Here is a 27193-nt window from a genome sequence, read left to right as displayed (position 1 = left end):
GAGAAAGACTTCATGCTTGGAGAGATCAGTTCACACAAATGTTGGGGCCATGCACAGTTGTGCCCTGAGGTAATACAGTTAGTATAGAATGACCGAGCTCAGGCTCTGGGACCAGAGAGTCTGTGTCTGCTTCTTGCTTCTACCATCTACCAGCTCTGTGACCTTGGTTAAGTTCTTAACTTCCACCTCCGCTTTCTCCATCTGGAAAACAGAGATGCTAAGAGCAACTGTCTCATAAATGTGTTATGAAAGTAAACAAATTGATAAATGTAAAGCACTTAGAAAAGTACCTCCTGCCCAACATGTAATGATTAATGTTGACTATCACAATTCCTACTTAGCAGTAGTGCAACACTGGACAGGTTTCTTAATTTCACTGAGTTTCTGTTACCTCATCTCTAAAATGATAAAATGATGATGAAACAGGGATGTATGAAGGATTAGAAAAAAATCTCTGCAAAAGCACTGTACAAGAGAATCATGCTAAAAGAGGTCACTAAATAAAAGACTGACAAATTTATTCTATTTCCTCAGAAAGATCAAGTCATGCCTTATACCTGTGACATCTTTCCTATTTCCTTTCAAAGCCAGTTGAAGGGAACTCTAATATATAGCAGGTGCTTGGTACTCTACAAATTTGGAAAACATTTTCCACTTGAAGAACGTTAATGCATACCAAGAAAATAATACCTATGTCAGTAATTAGGGTTTCTTTTATTGGATTACAAAATAATAGAGTTTACAGCATTACCCAGAAGAGTAAGATTCTAATTTGGTTTTATCTTACATAATTCCGTTAGCTAATAAGTTGCATGCCAAATTTCTTTAATAAAATATTAGAATAAAAATTGATGGACTATGTTAGATTTTAAATCTTTTTCCACTCATGAAACCAAGCCTGTGATATAAATCAAGCAAGCCTTACATCACTGAAGTACATATTATTTTCTGTAAAGCCACATTATTCCCAATGTGGAAAATTTTTTAAACAAAATAAACCTGTAACTGAAATAGAAATTCTGTGGTATCTGATTTTCTTTTCCTAGAATGCTAGGTTGACAAATGATTTGTATTGTTATACAAACAATCTTGCCTTCAATTACTGCTTTCATAAGCTAACTGTTCTCAATATTGATTCAGTGTTAACCCTTTTATGTACTTAACTTCTCAGTGTGCACTTATTTGGTGGAAAGGTTTAAGAGATGGGTAGGGAGAGATTAATTAGCATGTTAATTTTAGGATATTTGTGAAATCAAATTAAGTCACCCAGAGTCTGATTAAAATAGGACATGCCGAGATTTCTAACAAGAATAAAGTGGGTTCTGGTTAGACTGTCACACCTGTAGAGCATTTGAAGTAACATTTTAACAATGAGGAAATATCAAAGTGACCTCATCTTTGATGGGAAGAAAAGGGTGACTGGACGAGCACAGAATTCACCCTCTGGGAGAGGAAAATAGAATTATCTGGGCTTTAACCTGTCATATTTGGAAAGGAGATTCTGGAAGAAGACACAATAATGACCCTCGTGAGTCTTCTAACCCAGCCCTTGAAACTTTTCTCAAGATCTTTGAGAGAAAGGGCTTCAAACTATAAAGCCATGAAAACTTTAAGACTTAACAAGCACCTTCTCTCAACAAAGAGAAAAAACAAGAACAGGAACAAATATATCAATAGTAGAGGCATAAGCAGTGAAGGCAATGCCTACATTGGGCCAGGACTAGGAAGGCCAGATAAAGCTAAACCCCACACTCAGGAAAACATTAGACTTTCAGGAAACCTCCCCCCACCCCGGCTTTTTAAAGAGAAAGAAAGTGTGTGAGAGTGGGCGGGGTGGCAGGGTGGGCAGAGAGAATCTCAAACAGACAGACTCCATGCCAACGTGGAGCCCGATGGGGCAGGAGGGGTTCAAACTCACGACCCTGAGATCATGACCTGAGCTGAAATCAAGAGTCAGATGCTCAACTGACTGAGCCGCCCAGGCGCCCTTCTTGGGGCCTTTTAAAGCAGGGGTTGGCAAACAATGGCGAAATCCAACCTGCTGCCTGTTCTTGTTCTGCCCTAGAGCTAAGATGGTCTTTATGTTACTAAGTGGTTGAATAAGCCCAGAGAATACTTCCTGATACACGTACACTATATGAGATTCAAATTGCAGTGTCCATAAATAAAGTTTCATTGGAACACAGCCATGCTGTGACAGAATAAGAAATATATATTTGGCTTCTGCCTGCTGTTTCCTGGCACACAACTGCTGAAACCCAAGGAATCTCCAAAGTGATAAGGCTCCTGGATAGCTTCAGGATGGGGCCTGGTTGCCAGGGGAACCAACCATGTGATTAGAGGGCTGGAATTCTCTCTCCTTTCCTGGGCTCTGGAGAGCAGAGAGAGTCTGAAGGTAGAGTTAATCACTAACGGTCAATGATCTCATCAATCATGCCTAGCTCATGAAGCCTCCATAAAAAAATCCTAACCAGAGGGGTTTTGGAGAGCTTCTGGGATGGTGAACATGTGAAGGTGCTAGGTGGGTAACACACCTGGAGAAGGTATGTAAAGGTTGTGTTTGAAAAAGACCTCCCTCTTCTACAATTTACAATTCACCCAAAAATCCCACCCTGAAGACCCCAGAAAAGATGTTTCTCTGGAAGCTCCTGGGGACATCATGGGTAGTCAGGGGTCTTCTTGGGTTCTCAGTTCAACAGCAGAGCTCTTCTGATTCATGAGACAGAAAATGACCTTCCGTCACCAACAGTGGGATACAGATCCTTGATACTCATGCGGGAACCAGACCAGCAAAAGAAATGCAGCAGGGTCCAGCACAAATTCCATTCTTTCTGAACTTTTACATAATGATTAAATTAAAAGAAATCATTACCAGAAGTAAATTTTGCCTTCTGTATGTGTCTTTTGCAGGTACATATTTGGATACTCACAAAGTAACATGTTGAGAAAGGCCCAGTTCTTTCCCATTAAATCCAAAACCACAACTATATTATTTTAATGCCTTTTTATATCTAATTTATTCAAAATGGGAAAAGTTAAAAGAAGCCTTCCTGTTCATAGTAAACCCTAAGCAAGTTTTCTTCTCCATTTCAGTATCTCCTACATAAAAGTGAACATAAAGTAATAGGCATTTGCATAACAGAAGTTTTGAACTAGAAAACATGTTAGAGACTATGTATTGTAACCCCTCCTACTTGAAGATGGCAGAATACAAGTCAGATTTCAATGACTTGGCCCAAATCTCAAAGTTACTGAGCTATATGAGTCAGTTGGGAACTCAGGCAGATGGACCACAAGAAGCCCAGAATTTACTCCAATATACAGCTGAACTTTGAAAAACATGAATTTGAACTGCACTGGTCCACTTGTACACAGATTTGTTTTTCAATATATACGGTACAGTACTGTCCATGTATTTTCCTTATGATTTTCTTAATAACATTTTCTTTCCTCTAACTTATTGTAAAAATACAGTATATAATACATGTGACACACAAACTATGTGTTAATTGACTGTTTACTTTATTGCTAAGGCTTCAGGTCAACAGTATGCTCTTAGTAGCTAAGTTTTGGGGGTCAGAAGTCGTGTGGATTTTCAACTGTGCAAGGGTCAGTGTCCCTAACCCCCACATTGTTCACGGATCAACTATACTCTGATCACCCCTTCACCCGAAACGCAGAAAAGCTCTCCTCCTTTTGTGGCTCTCCAACAACTGCAGGGACGGCTTTGAGAAAAATTTAACACTTAGTAATTTTATTTTTCATTTATTTTTATTTATTTTTAACAGTATTTTTAAAAAGATTTTATTTATTTATCTGAGAGAGAGAGTACAAGCAGGGGGAACAGCAGAGGAGAGAGATAAGCAGGGTCCCCGCTGATCAGGGAGCCCGATTCCGCACTCAATTCCAGGACCCTGGGATCATGACCTGAGCCAAAGGTAGCCGCTTAACCAACTGAGCCACCCAGGAGCCCCTTTTTAATGACAATTTTAGTTCAAGTTCCACCCTTAATAATTTTTTTAAAGATTTTATTTATTTATTTGACACACAGAGAGAGACAGCTAGAGAGGGAACACAAGTGGGGGCAGCAGGAGAGGGAGAAGCAGGCTCCGGGCTGAGCAGGGAGCCTGATGCAGGGCTCGATCCCAGTACCCTAGGATCATGACCTGAGCCGAAGGCAGGCACTTAACCAACTGAGCCACCCAGGAGCCCCTCTTTAACGATAATTTTAGTTCAAGTTCCACCCTTAATATATTTTTTTAAGATTTTATTTATTTACTTGACACAGAGAGAGAGACAGCTAGAGAGGAAGCACAAGCAGGGGGCAGCAGGAGAGGGAGAAGCAGGCTCCCGGCTGAGCATGGAGCCCGATGCGGGGCTCGATCCCAGGACCCTGGGATTATGACCTGAGCCGAAGGCAGGCGCTTAACGACTGAGCCACCCAGGCGCCCCCCCCACCCTTAATAATTTGAGTTAAAAATACTTCAGCTTAAAAAAAAAATACTTTAGCTTAGTCTAATCAGAGGCTTACATTTCATCCATACATCATTATTAATAATATTAATGAATTAATATTAATACATGCCATCAGACTGCTTTGGCTGTCTGTAGTTTCTACAATATTTCCCCAGACTCTTTTTCATGATTTTCTCATCACATTTTGCAGTTTCTCAAGAAGCTTTCTTTAGTCCTTTTTCAATTCTCTAAAAATATTTTCTAAATAACCTTACTCATGATCCAACCTTTGCCACTTAATTGAAAGTAGGTATGGGGGCGTCTGGGTGGCTCAGTCAGTTGAGCATCCAACTCTTATTTTCAGGTCAGGTTGTGATCTCAGGGTTATCATATCGAGCCCCACTTTGGCTCAGGGCTCAGCATGGAGTCTGCTTGAGATTCTCCCCCCACCCAGTGCTCTCCCTCTCTAAAATAAATTAAAAAATAAAATTGTTTTTTTGTTTAAAGATTTTATTTATTTATTTGAGATAGAGAGAGAGCAAAAGAGAGAGAGCATGAGCACGAGCGGGGGATGGGGTGGGGGGGAGGGGCAGAGGGAGAGGGAGAAGCAGACTTTTGGCAGAGCATGAAGCCTGATGTGGAGCTCAATCCCAGGACCCTGGGATCATGACCTAAGCCGAAGGCAGACGCTTAACCGACTGAGCCACTGAGGCACCCCAAAATCTTTAAAAGAAAATAAAAAGAAAGTAGGTATGTTTCCAGACTTAATCTAACTAGCCAATGTAGATCGCAATTTATTCAATTTTGGACTTCCAATGAGTGTTTTTTTTAAATATTTTATTTATTTGTCAGAGAGAGAGAGAGAGAGAGAGCACAAGCTGGGCAGGGAGCACGGGGAATGGCAGGCAGAGGGGAAGTAGGCTCCCTGATGAGCAAGGAGCCCCATGTGGAACTTGATCCTAGGATCCGGGGATCATGACCTGAGCAGAAGGCAGGCGCTTAACGGATTAAGCCACCCAGGTGTCCCTCCAATGAGTTACTTTATGCTGTAATTAAATGACAGAACGACTGGCTTGAACTCATCTGTTATAAACATGGAAGGGGTTAGGGTAGCTTAAATCCTTATTATCAAATTCACTCAATTTTTTCATTTTATTTTCACTGGATCTTGTGTATGTGCAGACACAAATACATATATATGTATTTGTATTATACAATACAATGTATTTGTATTATATATATATATATATATATATATATAAATGGCATACAGTTTGAGAAGAAAAGTGTTCCAAATGTTTTCCTATATATTTTCCTTTTACATTTTATTCTGTATTTACCATGTTATCTATTTTTTTATTATTTCTTCCCTTTTCTCTTTTCTTACTTATTGTTTACCTTTTTTGGAAAGGAGAAATCTTGTTATAGATAAAAATTTATGAAGTTTACTAAAGTGTGACAAAGAAGCCAACAAGGCTTAGGTAGTCACCTATTGTCTTTTTCCACTTCTCTGTGAAATTAGCTAAGTGAAAAACCATACATGTTTCCTACAGTTCATTTCTTTGTCAGAAGCACTGAGCACAGCATCATATATTATTTGGTATTCAATAAATATGAGCTAATGTCAAAAAAATACACTAATATTAGGCCATTATTATAACTAGTATAAAAGACAAAACAGTCAAAAAGGTATAAAATAGAAGTAAAATGAGGCTAAATTGGAGCTTACAAAATGTGTTGCTTCTTGAAAACAAGTTTTATAATGAGTTATTAATAAATGAACTTATAATTCAATCAATATTTACTGAGTTTCTGAAAAAGATAAAATTATTCCTTTCTTTAATTTTCTTCAAAGTCTAGTATGGGTGATATATATTTTTGTAAATAGCTATAATAAAAAGTGGAGGATAGGTAGAGACAGAAAGTTAATGATGTTTATAAGAAACATTGCTTTAAGGTAGTGGCAGCAAAAAGGTGATCAGGGATAGCTTCTTGGAAGGCACGCAATTTGAGCTTAGTTTTGAAAATGACTAAGGTTTGGCCATAAAGTCATCAGCAAAAACTCATGCCAAAGAGGGAGAACAGTGGAAGCGAATGCGGGGAGTGAAGGAAGCTGTGGGAAGGGGCAGGAAAGGATGGGTGCTAGAGATATTATAAAATTAAAGTTGACATCACGTGGCAAATGACTAGATCTGAGGAACAAGATGACTTTGAGGTTTGTCTGGAAAGATAATGGTACCATTAATAGAAAGAGGTAACACAAGTAGGCTTGAGAGAAGGGATATTGAATTCTGTTCTGTACACATGGATCTTGAACAATTAGCAGGACATCTAGGTAGAGATACATTTGAAAATTGGAATTTTTAATTAAGCATTAGAGACATGAGTGTGTGGTCCTCCACACTGAGGAAGCTCTTAAAGTTGACTTTAATTCAAACTGTTTAATGTCAAAAGGCTGCAAGTAGAGAGAGAAAACAGCCAAATTCTTTACTCTGGGGGAATATTCATATATAAGAGTTGGAGAAGGATTGTTATGACTAAGATGGAGAAGCAGCAATCAGAAAACTATGATGAGAATGGAAACAGAAGAAGACACATGTTCAAAAAGAAGTGTATTTTGCAAGTCTGAAAAGGGTAAGGGGGGTCTATTAGTCAGCTCAGTCCGATGTTAACAAAATACCATAGACTGGGTGGCTTAAACCGTCAACATTCATTTTCCACAGTTCTAGAAGCTGAAAGTTCCAGATCAGGTGCCAACATGGTTGGATTTGGTAAAAGCTCTCTTCCTGGCTTGTGGATGGCTACTTTCTCACTGTATCCTAACATGGTGCAAGGAGAGAGAGAAAGAGCAAGTTCTCTGCTGTCTTTTCTTATAAGGGCACTAATCCCATCATGATGGTCTCACCTTCATGACCTCATCTTATACCCAATTATCTCCCAAAGGCCCCCCGCCTCCAAATGCATTGGGGATTTTTAGAGCTTCAACATATGAATTTGGATGGGGACACAATTCAGTCCATAGCAGGAGAACTGAGAAAATATCATCTGATTTTTACATTAGAAAGACATTTATAGCTTTTATGAGACAAATTTCAGTAAGAATAGTAGAGTAAAAGTGAAAGGAAACAAGGAGTTATGGTGAGGAAATACTACAGTGTGATTGATTACAGATTACACTGAGAAACAGCAAGTTTGAAGGAAGGATTTTGAGAATGGGAAATCTCTTGTTCTTTATTTATGTATACTGGTAGTTTTCTATAAACAGAAATACTTAACCACATCTGTATCAAGTTAGCTTAAAGTCAAAGTACAGAGTCTTCACTTCTGATTAGATTATAGAAAATCACAAAAGACTCCTACTCCAATCCCAAGAATGAGAACTAGCTAGACAAACTACATAATCATAGTTTTAAAAATCTATCAGAGGACGTCTATATAAACTACAGTAAAAGTCATACCCAAAATTAAAGACTTACCACTTCCTACTATGATCAGAAATAAGGCAAAGATGCCACCACACCTCATCAATTGCATTGAAGTTAGATCCTAATCATTGCAGTAAGAAAGAGAAATAAAAGACACAAAGATTAGAAAGAGAGAAGTGAAACTATCCCTGTTTGTTGTATGTATATATAATTGTTCATGCAGGAATTCCCGAGGGATCTACCAAATATAAGCATATCTCAGAGATATTGCAAGTTTAGTTCCAAACAATGGCAATAAAGCAAAATTGTAATAAAGTGAGTCAAGTGAATTTTAGGTTTCCCAGTGCAAATAAAAGTTATGTTTATACCATACTACAATCTATTAAGTGTATAATAGCATTATGTCTAAAAAAATGTGCATACCTTAATTGAAAAGTACTTTATTCTTTAAAAAAGATTTATTTATTTTAGAGAGAGAGCGAGAGGGTGGGGGCGGGAGCAAGGAGGGGCGGGAGGAGAGGGAGAGAGAGAATCCCAAGCAGACTCCCTGCTGAGCGCAGAGCCCCCAGACACAGGGTCTGATCCCACCACCCCAAGATCATGACCAGAGCCGAAATCAAGAGTTGGCAGCCTAACCGATTCAGCTATCCAGGCGCCCCTGAAAAGCACTCTATTGCTAAAAAATGCTAACCTTCATCTGAGCTTTCAGTGAGTTGCAATCATTGATCACAGATCACCATAACAAATGAAAAACTTTGGAATACCATGATCATTCCAGAATATGACATCAAGACACAAAGTGAGCAAATGCTGTTGGAAAAATGGCCCTAGGTGACTTGCTGGATTTGGGGTTCCAACAAACTTTCAATTTGGAAAAACACAGTATCTGTGAAGCACAATAAAGTGAAACCTGCCTGTAACAGCTAGAACTAAGATGTGAATTTAGCAAGGTTGAAAATACAACTATGTATATATGTGTGCTAATCTACAAAAATCTGTTGTAATTTCTGTACTAAGAGTAAACAGGTGGGTAATAATATTTTTTTAAAATCCATATATAATAATATCAATAAATATGAAATACTTAGGAATAAATCTAACCAAAGGTTTTCAAGACCTCTATACTGAAAACTACAAATACCAGTAAGATAAAATAAGGAAGGCCAAAGAAATGCAGAAGTGTATCATGCTTAATATTGTTAATGTACCAATTTTTCCTAAATAGTCTATAAATTCAAAGCAAACCCAATTAAAATCCCAGTTATCATTTTTAGGAGATATTGAAAAAATGATACTAAGATTTAATGGAAGACATAGAATGGCTAAGTCAATACTAAAGAAGAAAAATAACATTGAAAGATATATATAACTTATTTAAAAATTATTATAAAACTAAAGTAATCAAAAGAATGTGATACTGGTTTGAAAGGAGTAACATAGAGATCAATGGACTAACGAGCCCCAAAACAGATCCAGATTTGTGTGTTCAATTATACAACCAACATATCAAGGCAATTCAGTGAGGGAAAAAAAAAAAGTTTTTTCAATAAGTGATGTTGGAACAACTGGATATGCATATGGAAAAAAAATGAACATTGATCCATATTCCATACCACATACAAAAATTAATTCTATATGGATCACAGTCATAAATATAGATGTTAAAATGATAATACTTATAGAAGAAAACAGGAGAAAATCTTTGTGACCTGGTATGAAGCAAAGATGTTCAAAGAGAAAAAACAAATCATGAAACATCAAAGAAAATAATAAATTAGACTTCATCAAAATTTTAAATCTTTTACTCTTCAAAAGATGCCATTAAATAAACAGAAAAATAAGTCACACACTGGGAGAAAACATTTGCCACACATATAACAGCAAAGTAATTAAATCCAGAATATATAAATTTTACTGCTAAATAAGAAAGCAAACAATTCAATTAAAAGTGGGCAAAAGACCTGAATAGATATTTCATTAAAAAAATACATGACTAGCCCATAAATATCTCTTCCTATGTTCAATAATACTAATTGTGAGGCAAAAACCCATTGAAATGTCTAAAATTTAAAAGTTTGACAATGCCAAGACTTAGTGATGATGTGGGATAACTAGAATTTTTTATATGCTGTTGGTGGGAATGTACAAAGGAACTACCACTTTGTAAAACAGTTTGGTGGTTTCTTAAAACGTTAAACATGCCTTCTCATACCAGCCAGTTATTCCATTTCTAAGTATTTACCCAAAAAGAAAGGTAAACATGTTTTCAAACAAAGACTTGAATGCAAACGTTCACAGCAGGTTTTTTTGTTTTTTGGTTTTTGGGGGATTTTTTGGTAGTAATCAACACTTGGAAATAACTTAAATGTCTCTGGTCATGGGAACAAATAAAAAGAGATGTTGTATAGCCACACATGTAAAGGACTATTACCAGCATATACAGGCAACAAGGAAGATAAATCTCAAATTGTGTGAATGAGACCACACATACAAGAATACATTGCTTTCCCATAAAATCTAGATACTGCAAACAAATCTGTAAGTACAGAAAGCAGATCAATGATTGCCTGGGGAACAAAGGAGGAGTGGCGAATTGACAGGAAAAAGACACAAGAAAACTTTTAAGGGGTGATGGGGATCTTTTTTATGTTGATGATGGTGGTGGTTTCACAGGTGTATACATCCATCAAATCATATCCAACTGTGTATTTTAGATACGTGAGATTTTGCATAAGTTACACATTGGCTAAGTTGTTTAAAAAAAAAAATTCAGTGGAGAACTCAAAGAAATCTAAATGAAATAGATTCCAAAATAAATAAATAAATAAAAATAACAGGCATTGGGGGAGATGAGACTCATGGCTATTTTCATCCCAGATGAAGTGGTGGAAGGTGACAGAATCTCCCCCAGGCAGGGGTCAACAAAAGCTGGTTAAATGTTTATAAACCTTTTAACCACTGCAAGTTAGATTAGAACCCAGTGATGCCCCACAATTTATATTGACTCAGTCTTCCACACTTGGAGCTTAATATATATGTGCGCATGTGTAAATAGAGAGTATCCATTGAGAAATGGCAAGCAAAGAAAATGAAACAATTGGAAATGCTAAAAATGAAAACTACAATACAAGAAATAAAGAATTCCATTTAATTGGATAACATCAGAGGAAGGGATCAGTGAACTTGAAGTCAGGTTAATAGAAACAACACCAACAGAATCACAAAGAGAATAAACAGCAACAAACAAACAAACAAACAAACAAAAACACAAAAGAGCACCTGAAATCTATAGAACAATATCAAAAGGTCTAACATACATGTATTTAGAGTCCCGGGGTGGAGGGGAAGGTGAGGGGATGCAGGAAGAAGAAATATTTGAAATGGCTGGGAATAGTCCATATTTGATAACAGCATTAACTCACAGATCCAAGAAGTTCAGCAAATCCCCATGCATGATAAATACAAAGAAAATCACACCTAAGCATTTAGTTACCAAACTTCTGAAATTCAAAGAAAAAAGGAAAAAAAAAAGCCAGAGAATCATGGAAACTAGCAAATAATGAAACAAAAAATTAAGGACTGAAGAAAGGAAACAAACCAATCTGTTTCCCTTAAATTATATATCCAACAAAATATTCTTTAAGAGTTAACACATACAAAGAATAGAGTTGCCTAAACATTGCAATCATAACAACTTTAGACTGGTGGAAAATTTAAAGATATTTTATTTTAATTTAACTGAATTTATTTTTTGTTTTGTTTTGTTTTGTTTTAAAGATTTATATATTGGGGAGCCTGGGTGGCTCAGTCATTAAGCGTCTGCCTTCATCTCCCGTCATGATCCCAGGGTCCTGGGATTGAGCCCCGCATCGGGCTCCCTGCTTCTCAGGAAGCCTGCTTCTCCCTCTCCCGTTCCCTCTGCTTGTGTTCCCTCTCTCGCTGTGTCTCTCTCTGTCAAATTAATAAATAAAAATTTTTAAAAAGATTTATTTATTTATTTTTAGAGAGAGAGTGAGTGGGGTGGGATGGGCAGAGGGAGAAGGAGAGAGTCTTTTTTTTTTTTTAAGATTTATTTATTTATTTATTTGTCAGAGAGAGAGTAAGAGAGAGAGCCAGGCAGAGGGAGATGCAGGCTCGCAGCCCAGTGCGGGACTCGATTCCAGGGCCCCTGGGATCATAACCTGATCAGAAGGCAGACGCTTAACCAACTAAGCCACCCAAGCATCCCTAAGTTAACTGAATTTCTATCAAAATTCTTTCAAATGCATTAATTATCTCCTGTTTCATGCATTTTATTTGGAAGTTCACAGGTCTTTGAAACCTAACTCTAGAGTCTAAGTTGACCACTGTAAAGCAAATATGTTATTGGTCATTTGGAAAATAATTTACAAACCACCAGAAACCCTTTCTATAGCCAGGAAAGGTGGTAAAACATAGTATTTAAGAGGATGGATGCTGCCTAACTACAAACACTGGTTCTACCACTAACAAGGTATGACAGTAAGGCAAATTACTTTTCTGCTCTTGACTCCGTTTCCTCATCTGTACATTTAAGTGATAAGGTAGAACATTTCTCAAGGGGTTCAATAATGCTTTAATTTTAATTCAGTTTTAACAATGCTTGGAATATAATATGTGCTTAATAAATGTTGACTTCTAGTTTCTGAAATTAGGTATAAAATTATTCTAGCGCCTGTATGTTACATTGTTCGAGGCTTGGTTGACCTAAAGCAGTAGTTCTCAACGTGTCATCTGCAGGTTCTTGGGGATGCCCTGAGGCCCTTTAAAGGATATGCAACATCACAACTATTTTCATAACAGTACTGAGATACCAAGTGCCCTTTTCATTCTCATTCTCTAAAGTTATTGAGTGCAGGTTTCCAGAAGCTATACGACATCTAATCATCTAACAATGTCTTAATTTTATCAGCCAATGGAATTTGTGCTTGCGTAGAACTTTCTAAGGTAGTAGATTTCATGTATAAATGTATGTATGTTCAGGGATTAACTCAGTTTGTTCTCAGAACTTCTGCTGTGCTCTTCCCAGAAATCACTGGATATACTTGCTATTATTATCTCTGTAACCTCATCATTGTTCAATAAAGCATCATTTTGAAATTCCCGAGTTTTTCTTACATCTCCATGTAAATACAAAAAATAACTACACTTTGCTATTTTGTTTTGCAGTAATATTAAATTATGTTAAGTTTTCTAAATTGCAAATTTTCACTTAAGCTGCTATGTTAGAATTTAATAATATTTATTCCAATTGAAAGGAAAATTTATTTGTATTTTTCATATATTTATGGATGGATTCTTGGCTTGAAAAAATGAGACTGGGAGACTTTCTCAGCCATCACACCATACGTAACAGCTGGACTTTCTACATCTGCCATGGTGAACTCGACAGCTTCCCAATACTTAAAAAATTTTCCGGAGGAGATCAATGGTGATATTGATGAATGTGATTTTTTGATACTACATGATAAAATGTAGAGTGCATCAACCTTTGATAGACCTGGCAAAGCTCAGTGAACCAGTATTTTCCAATGACTATGATGTTACAAAATCGTGCATTAATAAAGATCCATTCACAGAACACAGATTTTTAATGGTTTCTCGTCCCATACTGCAAGTAGCCTTTAGGTTATAATCATGCTTCAAATTTTGAAATTTTTATATCAGAAAAATCCATAGTTATCTGAAAATACTATTAAATCACTCCTCCCTTTTCAACCGTGTATCAGAGTAAGGCTGGAATTTTTTCATAGACTTCAACCAAAACAACCTGAATTTGTTAAATGTTAAAAAAAAATACATTACTTTTGGGGCGCCTGGGTGGCTCAGTTGGTTAAGCGTCAATTCTTGATTTCCACTCAGGGAATGATCTCAGGGTCCTGGGATCGAGCCCTGAGTCAGTCTTATGCTCAGGGAGAAGCCTGCTTAAGATTCTCTCTTTCCCTCTCCTTCTGACCCACCTCCCACTCACACTCTTTCTCTCTCTCTAAAATAAATAAAATATTTTTAAAAAGAAAAAAAATATTACTTTTTACTTCAAACAAGTATATAACGATTGTGGGTTCTTTTATCAAATGCATAGTTAGTGCTTTCAATTAATATACTTTAGGTTTATATCTCACAAATCATTTGGGTAATGCCACTTCTCTCTTCCATAGCATTTACCTTAATGTCACACTAATTCTGTATCCACCAACGTATCCTTCTTTCTGATACTGGACAAGACAATGTATTTCCTCTTCAAAGTCTATATACTGCTCTAGACTCCATCACAACATGCTTTCTCCAGGACCTTTCTTTATAATTACTCTAATGTTCCCTTAAAATATTCCCCTTTCTTCTACCTGAATTCCTCAATTTATCCATCCATCCATCCATTCATTCGTTCATTTATCCTAGAAATATTTATTAAGCATCTATGACTACTTTCTAAGAGATGAAGATTCAGAAACCAAAAACAAAAAGAAATAAAAATAAACCAGCACTAGACGCTTAAGGAATGTTTCATGTAAGGAATGGGGTGTGGACAGACTAAAAGCACACACATTCAGTTAAAGTGTGATTTCTCATGACATGTGATGGGAAGACAGAAAATCTGCATCTAAACCTGACATGGTACACTGGTAAATGCTTCCTCGAAAAAAGACTTACGTTGAAGCTTCTAGAATAAGTAAGAAATAACAAGGCATAGAGAAAACAAGAAAGGTATTTTAAGGAGCAGAAAAAGATGTGCAAAAGACAATGACAGAAACAAACAAACAAAAAGAGCTTGGTGACCAAGTACAGTAAAGACAATATGTCCATAACACAGAATCAAGTAAGAGAATAACCAAGACATTGGCCAGCAGAGTTAGACAGTAAAGTAAGGCTGGCAGACTACTTGAAATTATGAACACTGCATGATCTCTACAACACTGAAAATCATTTTTAACACATGGCATGCAGCAAATTCTTGATACTCATACAATGACCAGTGATATTTATCAAGGACAGTTAATGTAAAGAAATGTAGCCAAACACCATTTTACCGTGTGTAAAACAGACTATGACAACCTACAGCTACCAATTTCCACTATGTACTGAAACAGATCCAATATTAAGATAAATATAACTAAATTGATGTTACTCTGATTTGATTTAGATAGATAATCAAGACCACAACATGCTGGTGAGGAAAATGTTCTAACCATCCCCAGTTAGGATAGGGAACAAAAATGTGAAAAAACAACTCTTTTCAGGACCCTAACTTTTTTTAACCTTCCTCTTCCTGTCTGAACACCATATTGTCACCCAAATGTACCCTACTTGTATCTACCTTTCTCATTTATGTCCTACATGCTAGGTCTTTCAGTTTTCTTTTTCTCTTACATTTAAATGTCTACGGTCCAAGAAACCATACTCTTGCTTGAAGGTATAAGGCAACATAATAAATGTGACTTTTGCTATTGGGCAAAAAAGGTTATGCTGTTCTTCTGAGTAAAACAGTTATCCCAGGGCCTCCTAGAGATAAAATCCAAAGGACTACATCAATCCAAAAGAGTTGTCCCTAGGAGAGGACCGGTGGAAGAAAAACTTTTGTGGTAGATGGCCTTACGAAACTCCTCAAATACAACCTTTTTGTCCTTGGCCAAGCCATCAGATGAGTTGTAGGTGGTAACCCAGTCTAAACAGGATAAATTCTTATAGCTTCAAAGGGTGGCAAAGAAAGAGGAGATGGGGCAAGCTAGCAAATTCAGTTCGGATAATTTGCTATCTACCCAAGGAACAGACTCTCTCAAGAAAAGATCACAGCTCTCCTATATACCACTGCTGATTTTTTTAAGCATAAGACAACACAACATAAACTTAAGAATTACTCTAAGCCAGTCACTAGAGAAAAGAACCAGAAATAGATGCATGGGGTATTAAATTGTTATTTGGGGTAGAGGTGGACAAAGAGGAATGTTACTTACAATTAGTGACTGCGAATATTTTAAAACACTTAAAAAATGGAATTTCACCCAAAGACTCTTCACTGGGAAAAGTGTGTTTTCCTAATCACATTTACAAATGAATACTAATCCACTGTAAGAATATCTTGTTTTAAATATTGGACATATCAAGTACTGACAATGTTAATGTGCTTACCCAAATCTCTTCCATATTAGAGTTGTAATCCCCTAAATACTCCACCAATTGTGCTATCTTTGTTAAACTTTATGCTCACAAATATACGACTTAAAAGTTTATATTATACCAATGGAACATTGAAATTCCTTGCCCTGTGTGTTATTAACTTAATAATATAAACCACATAACATTTAACTATTTATAATAGCTTCGGAAGCTGCAAAATGATTGAAAATTGAGAACAATCAGCAGCTAATAACTTCAATATCCTACAAATAAAATTAGACTAGTAAAATAACAAAACTTCTTTAACAAAACGAATGGCATTAAAGTTATGGGGGCTCCTCAACCTCACAGATGCAAACACCTGATGCAAGATAAGGAGCCAAATAATTTCCTTGTTAAATCTAGAAAAGCATATCAAATTTTGAATAGTTTGAATTGATTTACAGAGGTCTAATTAAAAGTCATGCATGTGCCGTATCCTGTCCCTAAACTCAAAAAACAAGATAGTTCTACATTACCTAATAAAGCAAAAACTCAGCCTGGTATCCTGGTCTTTTGTAATCTAACCTCTCTTTACCTTAAATCTTTTTATAAATATGCCCCAGCATAACCTCATCACTCCAAGCAGGCCTGTATCATATCACACATTTTTACTGAGTGCTTAGGATCCATGGGACACTTCTATTAGGTGTCTATGAATAGAATGAGAACTAGACAGAAATGGTACCTCCTGCCACCGAATAGGAGTGTACTGGTGAAAACAGACAATTCACCAAGCAATTACAGGGTAGTATAATAATATGATGGGGGAAGCACAGGGCATTGAAGGAAAACATAACAGAGCACTTAACTCAGGCTGGAAAGGTCAGGGAAAGTTTCTGAGAAGTAGAGCCTAATTTGAGATTAAAAGTTTGAGTAGCTATGGGCCTCTCGAAAACTGAGCAAAGGGAAAAGAAATCTAGAAATGGAGGGGGATGGTAGTAATATATTGCACAAAGGAATACTTCAAAGGTGTTCTTGAGGAGACTTGCTGTTGCCCCTTCTCCCTCCATACCCTGGTTCCTCAGAGACATGCACGCACGTGGACGCACACACACACACCCCACTCACCCACTTCCTGTTCTGCGCCTTTCCTATTCTCTGCCCAGAACACCCTTCCCACTCTTCTCTATATTTAAATCCTACAGGTCCTGCAAAGTCCCACATCAGTCCTCTTTTAAAATCTCAACTAAGAGCCAGATCTTCCCTAGAGAGCCTTCAGTATTTCCACCCTGCAAAGCTCTCTCCTTTAAGTTCTTCAGACCTTACTAAAAAGGCACCACTCATATTAAGTTCATTGATAGGTGCTGATGTGTGTAATTCTGAGACTACTTCTGGGTTCTGTTATCTCTACATGCAGACTTTAAATTCCCTCAAGTCAGGGACTGTGTCATAAACTGTGTTGTATGTCGCTCAGTGACGAACACAATCCTTAATAAACTTTATTGCATGAAGTACACAAAAGTGACTGAGCCTCTGAGAAGAGTGTCATAAAATATAAAATAAGCCAAAGCTTTCAAAAATTACAAAATCAAAAAAAAGTTCTTTTAAATCTTTTAATTTATCTTTCAGATAAAGTGGAGATAATGGCATTTATATTGGCATAGGAAGAGTTCAAGGACTTGAGGGGGACGTGAGGAAATTCAAATGATGGCACAGGACTGGTCAAGCAGAATTACTCTATTTTTGTTTTGTTTCATCTCCATTCCTCAAGAAAATAATATTCATACTGGCAAAAGAAGACCAAAATCAAAGTAATAAATTTAAGGCCCAAGGTATAGAACGATATGAAATGTTCTAAATGAGTTTAAATCTATTCATGTGAAGAAACTGCATGACGAAGTACTGAAAGCATTTGTGGATGAAATAAGGGAATAGTTAAAATCATCTTTAAAAATATTACAATGAAGAGAAGCGTTGATAGAGAAGGAAGAATCCAGCCATTGTCTCAATTTTCAAAATAGAGAAGGTGATTCCATCAACTCCAGCCTAGAGAACTTGACATTCATTCCAGGCATGATTCCCAAGAGATCTGTAAAACTATGGTATGTGAGTATTCAAAATGTGATGTGTTGTTACCTCCAAGCTAGTGAACATCGCAGGGAGCATATCATTATATAAAAATAATAACTTGGTATCTATTCTGCAGAAAGTAGAAATGCATTTTCCCAAGGAATTTGACCAAGTCTGTCACAGTATATTCTTGGGCTACACAAAGGAATGTAAACTCCAAGAAAGAGATATTGATGATATATTTGGCTGGACATCCTCATAAAGAGGACTAGTAATTCATAGACTAATGTAAAGCAAGAAGAAGGTGTCTAGGATCTAGGATTGTGCCAGATATTCTTCCAGTTCAGCATTTTGCAGTTACTTGGATGAAGATCTTAATTGTATCCTAATCAAATCTATTAATGCCACTAAATTGGGAAGAATGGCTAATCTTTATCAAGGAATCAGAATCCAAAGATACCTTGACCTTCTGGAACAATAGACTAACTAAAGGTAAAGATTACATTTAATTGCAGTAAGTATTTTTAAAAGCCCCAACTCAAGTGGCCAAATGTACAACTGAGGAGAAATATATCTGCAGAAGAGTACGGACAAAAAGATGCATAATTAAACAATGCAGTGTGGATGCAAAAAAAAAAAGTGGGGGAAAAACATATTAGGTTTTAGGATGATTTATTATACGATATCCAGAGGACTTAGCCAGGTATATCTAATGATAGCAGTCCGCTCATCTATGTTCAGCTCTAGGGTCCACACTTTAAGAAAAACAGGAGTGCATCCAAAAGAGAAATTCCCTGATGATAATGAGACTTTCAAGGCATGTCAAATAAGGATGAGTTGAGGGAACTGGATAGTACCAATAGAGACACAAGAGTTGTCATATATAAAAGCATTTTGTGTAAGTACTCTAAGAGGTAATAATCAGGATATGAATATCACAGAAGATAACTAGTATTGTTCAATATAAGAAAAGAGTTCTTATGCTCAGGACGGGTCAAATAAAGAAATGCCTCCTAAGTTCCAGATGAATCTTGATAAATGATTTGCCTAAATTGGTCTTAATATTCTCTGTGAATATGGAAATAAGGTCATCTGCTAAGAGTGAAAAGAGTAAGGCTAATGTGGGCAGATGGAAAACCTAGAAAAATCTGGAACAAGTATTATGAGGAGACTTGCTCATACTATGAGAGAATTTGATATGGAATTATCCAAGAGAGGATAAACTAACTTCTTAGCACTGTTAACCATCTCTTAAGCTGAAGTTAGAGTGAATCAGATTCTGGTAGCTCTAGTGGCAAGAGATCTGAAGTCTGAAACAGAGTTGACATTGCTGTTCAAGATGAGTGTGGTAAGTAAAGAGGAAAACATGAGAAAATTGGGGGCAGCCAACAAACAATAATGGGAGAGAAGGGTGTTGGGTAGTGATGAGTGAGTGGAATTAGGGGAGGGATAAGAGGTTGTTGGTAAGAAAGACTATGAAATGCTTAGCTTTTCGTTCAGCCAGGACAATCCTGAGTGATGAGAAGGCCCAAGTGGGTGAATACCAGCGGACTCCCAGAGGGAGGTCGAGCAGGTTATGGTCCTGTGAAAGCTGAATCCGTCGATGTTGAATGAAGCCCTGAACAATGACAGCTGATGAAAACCTCCATTATTTTAGATTCCTAAGGAAAGTCGAATGTTCAGGAGGTCAAAAAGCACAGGGTAACACAAGTGAAAGATGTAAATTTAAAAAAACAAAGGGTTATTGGACGATGGTGAAAGAAGTAAGTTTACAAGCAGTTCTGAACAGGCTGAAAGCCAAATGAGAGACGAGCACAGCAATGTCTCTGGATGATCAAGACCATAATATTCCATTGAGCATCAGTGCAAAACAAATATTTCTTTAAAAAATCGTATTCTTGAACAGAATAATTTATAGCATCAAGGCATAAAAAAAACCCTTAATTCAGTAATTACAAAGACAACACAATTAATCTTCTTAGACACCTACTATGTGCCAGGTACTGTGGATCCAGTGATGAGTATCCTGAAAGAGATCTGAGTTCGGTAGGCAATATAGACATATTTACAGGTATTTTTAATGTAATGCCACATAGAGAAAGGAGACATGTAGATAGGTCAGACCTGGAAAAAAAAATTCAGGATTAAGAAGTTTTTTTTGGTCTGCCCAACTTCCTTCCCCCCCCCCCCCCCGGGTGTTCACTCCCAAAGCCATTGTCTTCTGTTGGCTTCTTGCTAATTCTTACTATGGTGAGTAGGAGGTGGTGGTATGTGGTGAGTTAATTAAATAGCCTTTGATTTTCTGAAAGGGAGGGTTCATATTATAAAACAAGTATTAATTGCCAGAGCATTTCCGGTAAGTGATATGAGTAACTACAAGCAGTGAAAATCACATTTTTGTGGAAAGGGGTAATCATGCCCCAGAGACCCTCAAGTTTTATAAGGTAATCATTCTTTCCTACTGTAGGCTGAGGAGGGAGCTTACCCAAAGCTCTTCACTCCTTGCAAATAATTCTATTCATGCTCTATAACCCTCATGACTATAGGAAGAGAAAATCTGTTGGTCTGAACCCAGGAGAGAGAAAAAAATATGAAATAGGTCAGACACTTCTAAACGGTTTGAGAGAAATAAGAAAAGCAAATGTGATTCAGGATAGCCAAACATTATTGCAACCCCAAATAAGTCGAGTAGTCCATGGACAGCCAAATTTGTTCATATAAAAACCTAAAAATTGTCAAAAACTCTTCTTGTATCAGGTCAAGGTAGAAATGCTCAAAACTATTGCATAGGCACCTAACAAATACCTACTGAATAAATCTAGATGGTTTAGAGACTAAAAACTAAAATTATTGATATTTTACGAAGAAAAAGATCTTTCTACAAATATACAGAAAAGTAATTAGTAGTATTTAAGAAAAGTAGCTTGGGTGAATATCTATAATTAAATGGTATAAAAATCAGTGCCATAAAAGTTATTTACCCCAGCAAAAAAAAGAGAAGCTAAGCAACTTACTGGCAAATCTGACATACAGAAAATATTCTCAATAACTAATTTCCTCCAAAAAATTTTCCCACCAGTAACATATTTTTTGATTTACTCAAATACTGTTTTAGCTTTCTACTTCTCCTTACCTGGAGAAATTAATTCTTGAGGCTAATTTGATTTTTAACTAGAGATTTTTTCGGTACTGATACTATTAAAAAAATAAACATTTTCCCCCTACAGTCATTATTAATTGTTACAAATGTAAATACAGGATTTAATTTCCCTGATATGATTTCTGACAAAATTCAAGGTTATCCAATCTTAATTTATAAAAAACAAACAAACCTGGTATTAACTAAAGATTTAAGTCTTTTTGTTTGAAAAATATCTATGACATAACAGTTGACATTTAGGCACAAAAATATTTTATTGATATATTCATAATAGAAATAATTTCACTTTAGTTATCATTTCTTTAGTTTTTAGTGCCATATTAAAACAGTTTTTCCTAAATAATGCCTTAAAATAAGATTGTTTCATAAACCATAGTTATAAGAAATATAAGGACTAAGACTTATGAAGTTTCCCACATTTCTTTTTCCTTTGATGCTGCCAGATATAAGTCAAATACCTTTATATTTTCTTCCACATTCTCTAAATGACAGAAAACTATCTTAGATATACTATACGTGGACATCTAAAAACATGGCTTTTAAGGGATAATTTATATTCACACACTTTGAAACAGCATACCAACTATAAGTACTTTATATTTCTGTTGGGTTTCAAATAGTGAAAAATACAATTTTTATTTTCTATGTCATACTAGAAAGAGATCTTACAGCCGAAGAAACAGAATGTACCTATATATTCATCACAAATTTCTACTAAATAAAGTTCCCCTACCTAAGATTCCTGATACATTTAAAAACATACAAGTGGGCCTATCTTATATGAAATGTTTAATTATTATAACAGGAGTTATTCTAGAAATTTTCCTACCATTTTATGTCTGCAGGCTTTATGTAGAAAGCCTATTGTTTTGACAAGAAAAAGTAAAGCTCATATATTTTAACTTTGTGGTTATTTTTCTATTGGGTCAAAGATCCCTTTGGATATCTGAGAACTCTGGACTATCGCCCTAAAAATGCAGCGACTCAAATGTTTAAATACAATATCAGGGGCTTCATGACTCCTTGAAGAAGATCTACCGACCCAGTTGTTTAATAATTTAGCAGAACACAGACTACACAGACAATCTCACTCAAAGAATAATAAAGCTTATACAGCTTTCTGACATATTAAAGTTTGCTTTGGAATTTTAGATTTTCATATTGTTGTTATATTTTTATTGTTACTGATTTTTTACCACTCTTCATAGTATAGCACCTGACATGACCACTCTTGAAGAGAAATATAGCCATTTTAGGAAAAGCAACAGATAACTTCCACATTATGAACTAAGATATAAAAGTCTCTACCATTAAGCGCTTGGACGTTTATGTATGTAACCAGAGGGTTAATGATATTCTCACCAAGACTAGTTCAAGTAAGTAGGTAGACATTTAACGATATCACCATCAGAAGACTGACCCTGAAAAATCCCTACTGATACAAAATAAATGCGAGCGCGCGCGCGCGCGCGCACACACACACACACACGCACACACACACAATATGGCCTGTTGTATTTAAAACTCAGATGAGTTTTCAGTATGTTGGAAACAAGGTGCCTCTGACCGGTTACCATTAAGGGAGAGGTACAACCTGGATTACTTCAGAAGATACAAACTTCATCCATTGCAAAATGAAGAACCGTAGGATAAAAGTGAGCAAAAGAAAGACGCACGAAATCCATAGCCTGAAATCACATGACCACGATGCAAGGCAGCCCCTCACACAAATGCCACTGTGAGGCTGCTCAGCTCGGTGAGCACAGGGTGCAAGCACAGACGCGACGCGCAGAGACGGTTGTGATCCCCTGCTCACCATCTCCCCATCTCCCCAAGTGCTGCAGTCATAATGAGAACAGAAAATTGGTCTGCCAAATTAGACCGCGCGCGTACACACACACACACACACACACACACACACACACACACACACACTCTCTCTCTCTCTCTCTCTCTCTCTCTTACTCTTGGGTCCAGCCCCGAGCAGCCCTGCTGGAAGTTTGCTGGATGCTTTCTCTAAGCAATCGAGCGATCGCAGCTGTTTGCTCTCTAAAAGGGCGAATCGCTCGCCTACGCAGCAGCCGGCGGGGTGAAGTTGCGGTGAAGCCCGGGCGCGGCCTCGAGCCCCGGCCGGCTCTCAGGTCCCGGCGGCCCTTTGCTGCCGCAGCTGGCCCTCGCGTGCGCCCGAGGCCCCGGCGCCCCGGCCGTGGGAGAGCAGCGGCCCCAGCGCGCCCCGAGCGTTCTCACGCCCCGGCTCTCCGAGCGCCGCCGCGGGCGCTGCGCGGCCCGGCGCCCACCCCCGTCAGTCCTCTTCCCTCGGGCCCCGCAGCTCCCCCGGGCCCTGAGCCGGGCCCCCCGGGCGCCGTCACCTTTGCTCCCCCGCTCCTCCCCGGCGTGGGAACCGGTCCCCGGCCCCCAGGGGCTGAGCAGCTGGGAGCGCGCGTAAGTCTTCCTAGCGAGGGGAAGGGGGATGAGCCCAGGCCAGGGGCCGGGGGAGAAGGACTGCCTCTCTGGGGAGCCCCGAGCCGCGTGGGCACTCAGAGACCACTTACTTGATGGCTTCGCAGACCTCGCGGCTGCGTTTCCGGATCTCCGGCAGCTCCAGGGTGCGCCTGGCAAATCCCCACTGCGAACGCAGAGAGAGTGGGCGTCAAGGACAGGAGGGTGAGCGGGAGAGGGACCCTGCAGCCGCACCTGTCAGTCGGGGCGCGAGCGCAGCCACCAAACATGCGACCGCGGTATTCACACTTGGGCTCACTCCGGTCTACCTGCTCAACAGGCTGGGCGGGACGCGACGTGCCTCGCAAACCGGATTCCCGCTCTGCTCCCAAACACTCAATCAGCTCTGGCCGTGGTTCCGCCCTGTCTCCGTTATCTCTCTCTCTTCTGATGACTCCAAAGGATCCCTTATAATCCCTTTCCCTACGGCATTCAAGTTCTTTTCAGAATCCTTCCCCTTCCCAGCACCGAAAGACTGAAAAAGAAAGTAGCGACTAAAACGCACCATGGTGAGGTCACTCAGGGTCTGGGTCCCGCCGATGCTCGTGACGCTCCCCGCCCCCTCTCCCCCTGCAGGTGTCGGTCGCCTGGGGCGGCTCCCCGGCTGCTCTTTGCCTTTTGCCTCGGATTTAGCGCAGCCAAAGTGTCGGAAAACTGCATAGAAACCTGCTTTGGAAAAATCAGCTCTCTGTGTTGGAGTCCCACCCACTACGCTCAGACTAGGGCAGGGGAACTGAGTCCTGGCCTCTCCAGCCGCCCAATCGCCATCCCAGCAGTCACTGTGTGGAGACAGGGAGAAGGGACGGGGACAAAGGAAGAGAAACAAAAAAAAAAAAAAAAGGGAGGGAACTTAAGGAAAATTTGGCTCACTTAGAAAAAAAAAAAAATCTCCAGTACACACTGGTCCAGAAAAACTATCGTTTACAGTAGTTAAAACCCCCAACATTTCTGCTCAGAAGTTAGTACCGCACGGACGGTTTTCTTGTCCTGGTTTACAGGTTTAAAACCAATCTACGCCTTTGCAAATGCAATTCTGCGATTGCAAAGCTTACACATCTTTCCAGTAAAGTCCTAATTCTGCTTGGTTCAGTGCATTTATTTCTTGTGTGTGTGTGTGTGTGTGTGTGTGTGTGTGTGTGTGAGAGAGAGAGAGAGAGAGAGAGAGAGAAAGAGAGCGAGAAAGAATTCCAGCACAGAAAAATAAGTTCTGACATTGATTTTGAGTCAGTTTCCTGACTTAAAAAAAATCTCATTATGCTGTTTCATTGTGAATTCATAATTAATCCTGATTATTATGTGATCCTTCTTCAAACCCAGGAACTCTGAAACAAATCGTTCATGGTTATCTGAAATTCTTATATTTCTTGCAACATACAGCACATGATCTGGTCCCGTGTTAGGCTCACCACATTTGCAAAATTTTCTCCCAGCCTTGTGTACTATGTTCTCCTCATGGCAAACATGAGTGAGAATAAGCAAAGAAGGGGGAAAAAAGAATTTAAATTTGAAAAAAAAGCATTTAAGTAAACTTTGCCTTAGTATCAGGCAAAAGTTCAGAGCTATAAATTGGCATTTTTTGGTTCTGCCATCTCTGAAACATTCTCCTCCTCTACACCCAACCCATGTTAATGTCTTAAGTCAGTAGGCGTTTGTCCTCACAGCTCTTAGAATTTAAGACCTAGAATAAAAAGTAAAAATAAATACCCAGTGATGCACTGTGCACTAAAATTGCAGTAGGTGACTATGTCAGCCTTGTGTGATTGTCTCAGGTGATCTCAAGGAAAAATCAAGAACAGGAAGAACTGGAAAATCAGTTAAGTAGAGGCATGCAAACAATATTTTTAAACAATCAGATATAATAGAAACATAATGTATTAAGATGACCTAGAGGAAAAAAATAAAAGATGACCTAAGGGTCTTTCTTGTGTCTATTTAGAAAGCAGAAAAACCATTATTTTAAAAACTGTATTATATTTACAACTGTAGTACATTTTACAACTGTATATATATTTTTGCAACTGAATTATAACTTGTGATGTGCAAGTATTTGAAGAACAAAGGGTATGTACCCTTTCTCTTTTGTATCTATAATCCCCTGTAGCTCACAAGCTTTGAAGCAGTTCTTCAGAGCAATCTGAAACACTGTACCAGGCTATAGTCCTCAGGGAGACAATGAATAAGGCATTGACTAACCTACCATGAGGTTGGCTTTCTTTCAGTGGACAGCATAATTGAAAGAGGACCTCTTACTATTTTTTAAAAATAAATTCAATGATGTGAAAGCTCAGAGGAAGAAGAAATATCTTCTGATAGAAATACTTTATAATGGAGCAGCATTAGAGTTAGTACTTAAAAATTTGGCCACTATGAAAGATGAAATAGAAGAGATTTTTCTGTTTTTTTAAATTTTTTTTAAATTAAATTCAATTAATTAACATATAACGTATTATTGGTTTCAAAGGTAAAGATCAGTGATTCATCAGTCTCAAATAATACCCAGTGCTCATTACATTGCGTGCCTTCCTTATTGTCCTTCATCCAGTTACCCCATCCCCCCACCCCTCTCCCCTCCAGCAACCCTCAGTTTGTTTCCTATGATTAAAAGTCTCTTATGGTTTGTCTCCCACTCTGATTTCATCTTGTTTTATTTTTTCCTGTCTTCCCCTATGATCCTCTGTGTTGTTTCTTAAATTTCACACATGAGTGAGATTATATGATAATTGTCTTTCTCTAATTGACTTATTTCACTTAGCATAATTCCCTCTAGTTCCATCCACATCGTTTTAAATGGCAGGATTTCATTTTTTTTGATGGCTGAGTAGTATTCCATTGTGTGTGTATATATATATACACACACACACTTATATATATATATATATATATATATATATATATCACCACCATATAAATATATACCACCTCTTCTTTATCCATTCATCTGTCAATGGATATTTGGGCTTTTTCCATAGTTTGGCTATTGTAGACATTGCTGCTATAAACATTGGGGTATAGGTGCCCCTTTGGATCACTACATTTGTATCCTTGGGGTAAATACCCAGTAGTGCAATTGCTGGGTCATAGGGTATCTCTATTTTCAACTTTTTGAGGAATCTCAAAACTGTTTTCCAGAGTGGCTGCACCAACTTGAATTCCCACCAACAGTGTAGGAGGGTTCACCTTTCTCGTTTCCTGACTTGTTAATTTTAGCCATTCTGATTGGTGTGAGGTGGTATGTCATTGTGCTTTTGGTTTGCATTTCCCTGATGCCGAGGGATGTTGAGCACTTTTTCATGTGTCCGTTGGCCATTTGGATGTCTTCTCTGGAGAAATGTCTGTTCAAGTCTTCTGCCCATTTCTTTTGATTGGATCATTTGTTCTTTCAGTGTTGAGTTTGATAAGTTCTTTCTAGATTTTGGATACTAGCCCTTTATCTGAGAAGACATTTGCAAATATCTTCTCCCATTCTGTC

The 27193-nt window shown here is 38.0% G+C and overlaps 1 protein-coding gene across 8 annotated transcripts in view; it reads right to left on the bottom strand.

Annotated features, from left to right (window-relative positions):
- GUCY1A1 (guanylate cyclase 1 soluble subunit alpha 1) overlaps nucleotides 1-24485 on the bottom strand; it is a 60852-nt gene extending 36367 nt beyond the window's left edge. For 2 of the 8 annotated variants that reach the window (XM_027600299.1, XM_027600308.2), the window contains exons 1-2: nucleotides 24230-24485; nucleotides 23778-23851 (exon numbers count right to left, since the gene is read on the bottom strand). Coding sequence is in view for 1 of the 8 variants with exons in the window: in XM_027600307.2 (XP_027456108.1) it covers nucleotides 23778-23954 (177 nt within the window). In the remaining 7 variants the exon portion in view is untranslated. Of the gene's footprint in view, nucleotides 1-20055; nucleotides 20190-22819; nucleotides 23039-23190; nucleotides 23403-23777; nucleotides 24202-24229 lie in introns of those variants that run through there. The other 6 variants (XM_027600300.2, XM_027600305.1, XM_027600304.1 and 3 more) reach the window with 6 other exon arrangements.
- Nucleotides 24486-27193: the final 2708 nt, after the last annotated feature.

This window comes from Zalophus californianus, chromosome 2, assembly GCF_009762305.2.
Source record: "Zalophus californianus isolate mZalCal1 chromosome 2, mZalCal1.pri.v2, whole genome shotgun sequence".
In the NCBI taxonomy this organism is placed as follows: Eukaryota; Metazoa; Chordata; class Mammalia; order Carnivora; family Otariidae; genus Zalophus; species Zalophus californianus.
Note: the sequence above shows the minus strand (reverse complement) of the source record. Positions and strands in the feature narration are given on the sequence as shown.